The following is a 7,500-nucleotide window of genomic DNA, read 5'->3' as shown; positions in this document are numbered from 1 at the left end:
GAACTGCACAGGACCGGCAGCATACCGCAGTCAGCATCGTTAAAACCATTTAAAAATGGCCTAGATTGTTGGCTTTGGTGTCGAGGGTACTGGCAAAGTTGAGCTGGAAGTGGATCGGCCGGGTGGTGCATATAATTCTTTCTCCCTCTTACGAACTACAAGCCGGTATTGATCACGATTTGAGTGAAGAATTATACACTTAAGGTGATGAAACTTAGAAATTTGACAATTGCAGCATGCCTCCCCCATTGTATTTATTTTAAACCAATCAGATTGGTCGATAGTATTTGCTGTGGTGCGGTTCGCCTTCGCGGGCTTTTTGCATGCGTGTTTTTCTTTTTCAATTCAACAGATACAGCCGAGGAAGAAGGAACGGAACTCCAAACTGTCTGAAGGAGAAACATTGCGCGCCTCTTCCTGTTCGCCTCTTTGAGACTTTTATTTTAAACCTAAATAATTAGGCTCAATTTTTATTATATGCGTCTTCCTAAGACTTTATGGTCTGATTGCAGACCTGTTATTAAGGGCACTTTCCTTCAATGAACATTAATTATTAACTTCTGTTATATCGTCTCAAGATGAGAATTGTATCTTTTCATCAGAAGGCATCAAAACATCCCCTTTCAAACGGCTGTAAACTGAGATATTCGAAGGCAGATTAATCTGCTTCCAGTTCATGTTGAAGATGAAAGACTTACTTTTCGAGGTTGTTAACAACTCGGTTTACAGAGGCAAAACCGACATTCCTTTTTGCAACAGAGAAACTAATAAAATTTGTATTGAATTTTAAGGTAGGCCGTTGTTGTGTTTGTCTTACTTTACCACTGTCATGGAGCAAAAAAAAATAAATAAATAAAAATAAAAATAAAAAAGGTGGCCTTCAACATTATAATTTTGTGGGTGAAAGTGCACTTTTTCCTTGTCAAAAAAAAAAAAAAAAAAAAAAATTCGGCCATTACACAAAAGCTATTATAAGAAACATTGGATTTTTACAGTGTTGCTATTGTACGTTATTCGTGAAAGTGCAGTGCGGGTCCACCCGAAGATTTACCTTTAAGAAGTTGATTTTTTTTTTAATATATTCAACTGTTTACAGATGTATTCGGGTCTGCTGCGAACAAATATCAGTTTATTTTGTCGCTGAATTATTTACACAAGAAACGCATTCACTAGCCCGTGGTTACTAGTATAGTTTGTTATGTCTGGCCGCCATTTTTTAAAAACTTTCATGTACGACGATGAATGTTAAGAACGGGTGTCGGAATAACCCACCCCCGACCTCCCCATGTTAAGTAGAGCTGTCGGAATAGACACCCCCAATCTCCCCATATTAAAAATCGTTTTCTTTTCGCTTGTTTAGAAAAAAATATATATATATATATATACCATAACCCTTTTTTTCCTTGTCCAAAAAAAAAGATGGCCGCCATTGCACAAAAGCTATTATAGAAAGCATTGGATTATTACGGTGTTACTATTGTACGTTATCCTTGTCAGCGAGAATTTAAACTTTGATATTTGTTTGCAGCAAACACGAATACACCTGTAAACAGTTAAATAAGGGTAAATCTTCGGGTGGTCCCCCAGTGCATTTTTACCATTTTGTTTTTATGTTTTGTAAACAAAGAAAAACTTCTGACGCGCTCCTATCATCAAAGAACAGGTGAGATAAAATATCTTAAAAAACATTGTTAAACGTTTCATAGTCCTAACATTTAAACAATGTGTGTGTGTAATTTCATATTAAAAAGCATGCATATTTCTGTCTCGCTTCCTATCCCTACTTCTCCCCAACTCTCTTTCTCTCTCCTTTAATAAGTAAATCGCATTAATTTACGAACCACCAGGATTTCATTTTTCGGACCGTGCTAGATAAAAATTGATATTTTGTATCATTTGGATTGTTCGAACTACTGTTTACATTTTGAATATTATTATAACAAGGTTTCGGCCGATATAACCATTATATACATGTGTTGCACGTCGAACTAAAAAATCATTATGGAATTTCGAAAGATTCGGTTAGAAATTTTGTAAAGACTCCAGAGTCTGACAGCAGATTCCTGAGTTCACCAAAACACACCAGAAGTAGGTCAGAGGTTATATCGATTGAAACATTCTTACAGTAACATTGAAGATCCCAAAAGCACTCCTTATGATATAAATAATCTATACTAAAAGTTCAATGATACTTTAAAAGTTAACGAGTAAAATATGTATCGTAGTTTGAGGGGAACCGAAAAAGCAAATATTAGGTTGTCCCAAAAGTTAAACAAATGCAAACAATTGAAATTTTACTCTCTAAGTAATAACAAAAAAGTTAAGGATAGTTAATCCTCAAAATAAAGAATTTTTCAAGACTTTTTGCTATCGATCTGCAAGCTTTCAGATTTGGTCAAAATACCATTCGGCTGGCTTCAAATCAAAGAATTCTTGACACGCCTTCTCGACTTCATTTAAAACGAGTCGAATCAGAAACCCTTCAGAAAGTGTTGTTTTGAGCGGAAAATCCGATAGAGCACTGTTAGAACTGTAGGCTGGATGTGGCAGAACCTCAGCGCCGACTAGCTCTTCCAACTTGTCTTTGCTCTTCCTGGCTTTGTGTGGCTTGGCATTGTCCTGTTGCATTAAAACGTGCTTTCGGTTGATTCGAGCCGAGTACTTTTGCTTCAACTTTTCGTTGACCCGCTCCAGTTGCTTATACAGTAAAGTTCGGCACTGATGACACGACTATTCGGAACCAACTCAAAATGCCAAATTCCTTCAAAGTTTCATCAAACATACATGACTACCTTGCCGAAACAGTTTTGTTTTTAGAAGCGACGGACTTTTTTGTTCTTTTTTAAACCATCTTTTGTCACGATTGGACTGGACCGGGTACATCCATGCGACGTCACAATGCGCTTCCGAAAATGCTCGTCCAATGGATTGTTGAGCAATTGACCACAAATTTCAACTTGACTGTTAGCTTGTGCTTCGGTGAGTTCGTGCGGATCTTGGCGCGGCTTTTTGTGACCAGACTGAAGTTGTTTAAAGTGTTGGTGAATTGTCGATTTTCCGACTCCAAGCTCATCAGTTAATTCTCGAGCGCTCGATGAAGGTACAATTACACGCCCACAGCGAAGCTTATCTTCAAGACTCACATCACCAGAATCGAAATGTTTGTACCACTTTGAGATCGTTGCATATACAATTGTGCCTTCATCTTCAGCAACACAAGTCTCTTCTGCAGCTTTCCTGGTTGATAGACCTCGCTTGCAGCAGTAACGGATCAAAACTATAACTCACTTTTATCAATTGCCATCTAGAGTGGAAAGATGAATATAATAAAGAGGATAATAAAGAGGAATATAATATAAACGTATAAGAAAAAATATAATTAAAATTGCATAAAATAAGTTTTTGCAAGTGTTCACGAACGTTTGGAATAACCTAACATCAAGTTAGACAATCAGCTAAGACTAATTCGCTGCCTATAATGTGTTCCGAGTGAAATCCTTCACTCTATATTAATAATTCGGCCTTTTTCATCCGTCATCAGAAATTATATTAATTATTTACTAGCGGAATCTGTGGAAATTTCACAGGGAACTCAGTCATATGTAATATATTGATGTTGGCATTCTGTAGTTGTTCAGTGTAAATGGAGACGCTCTGGTATTATTGTAGCTTTATTGTTAAAACTGCAAAAAGTATTTATCCAAGCTAGCACAAGCGTCCGGGAAAGACTGGTCGTAAAGTACGCTTAAATATGATATTTTAATTCTTGCAGATTTCCTATATATTATTATAAAGTTAATGTTCTATCGATTTTTATATATTATAAAGTTGCGATTTCAAAAATAAAAAAGTATAGATCCATATGATTTTGGCGCATAAACTTGAATCGAAACCGAAATAAAAACTTAGGAATATATATATATATATATATATATATATATATATATATATATATATATATATATATATAACTTTAGTTGCTTCAGACATAATCAAAACCGAAACCAAAACTTATGAAGAATTCTTGATAAAATTATTTATTAAAAAAAAAACTATATGACTTGAGTGCTATCAGCTATAATCGAAACCGAAACCAAAACTTATGAAGAATTCTTGGTAAAATTATTTATGACAAGGAATAGAAGTACATAAAATGTGAACAACCCGGATGAAAGCGTGACACAGTAAATAAAACACACGCTATCGTATTAATATATAGATAGATGGAAAATAATTCGATGATTACATATGAATATAGGAATTATGTCTTTACACAAATAGCGAGTGTGAACACTAATTACTCATACTTATTTTCCGACATTTTTGACGCATGTTGTACACTAGTTTATATAGTATACCCAATTATCCGATAGAGGTTCGTGTCATTCTGACATTTTTCTTTATCGCATTGGGAACAAGCAACGCATAAAAAGATGCCTTTTAAGGTTCGTCCCGGAAACATTAGAAATTATATTTGAACTTTCTAATTGAAGCAGAAAGTTATAATGCCAATCCATGAAAAGTGTAATTTAATCTAAATTAGAATAAAGATATACGAGTTTTAATTTTGATTTTTACTGGGGTCCCGGGCCTCCCATTCAGTGTGGCGGAAATGAATGCAAAGGGAAATAATATGGCAATTAAAAATTTCAAATAAATCAAGTTTTAGAGGATAACAGATGTAAGCAACAGCTTCTTTTATATAAAGCACAGAAAACTGAAAGGATTATTTCTAACTTAAGCACAGAGAACTGAAATGGCTAGTTTTAACAAACACACAAATTGAACGAGTAATTTCTAACTTTATTATAAAAGATCGAAAAGTCTATTTCTTATATAAAAAAGGCTTTTTCAAATGTTAGCATAACCAACCGAAAATGCTATTTCAAATGTCACAGACAGATAAAAAGCGCAAAATATAAATAGCATTTTATTAGCATCTTAAGCACAACAAACAACGAAAATATTCTTTCGAATATCGGTGTGAAGAAGACCCTACTATTTGAAAGGTGAACGTTACAGATTATAATGATATTTTCAAAAGTAAGTATTACAGATCTAATTCTTAATTCTTAACCGTTTTCCCGAAGCCTGAAGCAATTCTATGTTGCAATTTTTTTTTATTCATACTGCTTTTTTACTGTAGTGTGACCACTTATCAAGGTCCGAATACCAGTCGAGGATAACTATTAATAAATGTAAGGTCGTCGTGACGTAATCACTATTGGTATAAATTGGGTAGAATCTGATTATTTATGAGGGCGGTTTAACGGAAACGTTTTACATTGGATTTGAATGCTACCATGTGGTATTAAACCGGGAAGCAGGCCAGCGGAACAGCGTTCCAAAGGCGGAAAGTTCTTAGAGAGAAGCCTTGTTAATGGAATCAGCATTTAGATTTAGGCACATATAGAGAGAGTGGGGGAAATCGTTTATAGTGGTTGTAGCGAGTCGAGTGTTCTTTTTGTGAAAGTTTAGCAAGGGGGTTATAGATAGGAGTTCAGTCGAACAGGTGCCACCTAAATAGCGATAGAGCAGAGACAGTTTCGTGAAGTTTTTTGTGGGAAAGAGGTTGCAGGGAATAGAAAAGGGCATCACTTACTAGGCTTCGAAGTCGGTGTTACACTCTATGAAGGCAAGATAGAGTGCGTCGAGCAGCTCCTGCCCAGTTGTTGTGGGATATATGGTTAGAAAGAAAGAAAAAAAAACGTATCGGGTGTATCTGCATCGCTCTTTGGGAAAGAAGAAGGAAAGGATGGCTAGCTCATTTATATACACGAAAGGCATCTTGGGAAGGCAAAACATGATGGGAGAAGCTATTTTTTTCTGTCTTTTCTTTTTTTTTCTAGATAGGATATAAAAGCTGGGAAAATTGTTCACTGGAGGTCGTTCAAACGTACGGTTGATTCGTATGTCAGTGGGAAGAAAGAAAGACAGATTTTCTACGAAGGTCGAAACTGGAAGAGAAAAAGGATTGTCGTTTTCTTTTTGCATGTGCGGAGAGCGTTGCAAGCTGAAGAAGAAAGTCCTCTTTTTTTGTATGAACATTTAACAGTATTCGGCAGTTAAAAGGAAAACTTTAATTTCAATACTAGAGTTGTGGCAACAGTGCTCCATTTTAGGGCGTACCTGGCTCTTATACAAATAGAGGATTGCATCGGAAGTGAGCCCCCTACTGGTGCGGTAGAGTGATCCAACCATTTTTCCAGAAATAACAACCATGTTTAACGAAATAGAAATTTGTTCACAACGAAACAAATATTTATTTGATGCAACGTGAAAACAAACATAAAAATCTCCGTGAATGTTTATATGTTTCATGTATTTTGCAGACTTGGACATTAGACATTCACATTCAGCCATGAATAAACCAATAAAAACAATCTGCGCCCGCTAATAACACGTAAACATTCAAATGCAACTTTGTATAGAAAATCCTCATGAATAAGCTGTCATATCTGCATGTACAGGGTATCCAAAATGTCACTGGCGGATTTTGAACTTAAATAGACTCTTTATTTAGGATGATATCTTTTTTGTAATTTTAACACAATCTGACTAAGGCTTTGGACATCTAAAAATAAATGCAAAATTCAAACAATATTCATTTAAATGTTGTCCATTTTCAGCTTCCTTTATTTCTGCTATTTTCGAAAGATCATTCATGACAGATTGCAGAATCTCTGGATTTCGATTTAACTCTCTTATTTCGTTTCGCGAGCTGGCATACCCAAAATCCTGCAAGAATTGAAGGAAAACATCAAGAATATTTGTTGTCATCTAACCACGGTTTGGCCAACTAATACTCTGACGACTTTGAGTGGGATTGAAACTGCTACCATCAGACAATGCTCACCTGGATCTCTATCCAGTGCGCCATGGGACCCACAACTATGGAAGGTAGTAATTGCTGCAGTTGAAGTTGGGAGATTTGACATTCGTATCCCGTCGCGGTTAACCACCTGACGAAGGCCAGAGGAATAGTTGGCCGAAACGTCGTGAAACAACTAGAAGATGAGGATAATAGTCCGAAAATAATTAAAATAAAATAAATTATAGAAATTAATCATCCCAATAAAGAATTCCAAATTAATTTCATAACATTTACGGGTTATTTAATGCAAACTCCAAGAATTTTGGATACATATTTTATAATTTAAGTTCTTTATATTTTCAAATGTTTATTCATGCTGATTGTTTTATCAACCATTTTAAAGTTAGTTAAGATCGAACTGTTCCGGCACATGCGGCAAGCAAAGACCATTGCCCTTGTGGCAATCAGTTTCTGGTCCATGTAGGGGCAACCCTATATACCAGGAGGCGTCACCAGTTCCTCCTTCCATCCTTCGGGGGCACTGGTCTCCACTTATCTCCCCCTCCCCTTTTCCACATTAAAAACGGCCTTGTGCCTAAGTTGCTGAGTGGGGAAGCAAATAAATACAAGATCGAATCCATTCATTTTGAAAAAGTTTTTATGCATCAAGTTCTTTATATATTCAA

The 7,500-nt window shown here is 35.8% G+C and overlaps 1 protein-coding gene across 1 annotated transcript; it reads right to left on the bottom strand.

The window, feature by feature from the left end:
* Nucleotides 1-2,813: 2,813 nt before the first annotated feature.
* Nucleotides 2,814-6,880, bottom strand: LOC145261904 (histone-lysine N-methyltransferase SETMAR-like). Its single transcript, XM_080119793.1, has 2 exons — nt 6,857-6,880; nt 2,814-3,254 (listed from the first exon to the last, which is right to left on the bottom strand). The coding sequence occupies exons 1-2, from the start codon at nt 6,878-6,880 to the stop codon at nt 2,814-2,816; spliced, it is 465 nt and encodes a 154-aa protein (XP_079975919.1).
* Between the last annotated feature and the right edge of the window lie 620 nt (nt 6,881-7,500).

The sequence above is a fragment of the Euprymna scolopes genome, chromosome 3, assembly GCF_053919585.1.
Source record: "Euprymna scolopes isolate OS-2025 chromosome 3, ASM5391958v1, whole genome shotgun sequence".
In the NCBI taxonomy this organism is placed as follows: domain Eukaryota; kingdom Metazoa; phylum Mollusca; class Cephalopoda; order Sepiida; family Sepiolidae; genus Euprymna; species Euprymna scolopes.
This window is presented reverse-complemented; position numbering and strand designations above follow the sequence as displayed.

Excerpts from the sequence above, each read along its gene's own strand:
- LOC145261904 (XM_080119793.1), bottom strand. The coding sequence starts at position 6,880 with ATGGCGCACTGGATAGAGATCCAG. Across the intron at positions 3,255-6,856 it reads CGCACTGGATAGAGATCCAG|CGAGGTCTATCAACCAGGAA; the intron begins GTGAGCATTGTC and ends TACTGCTGCAAG.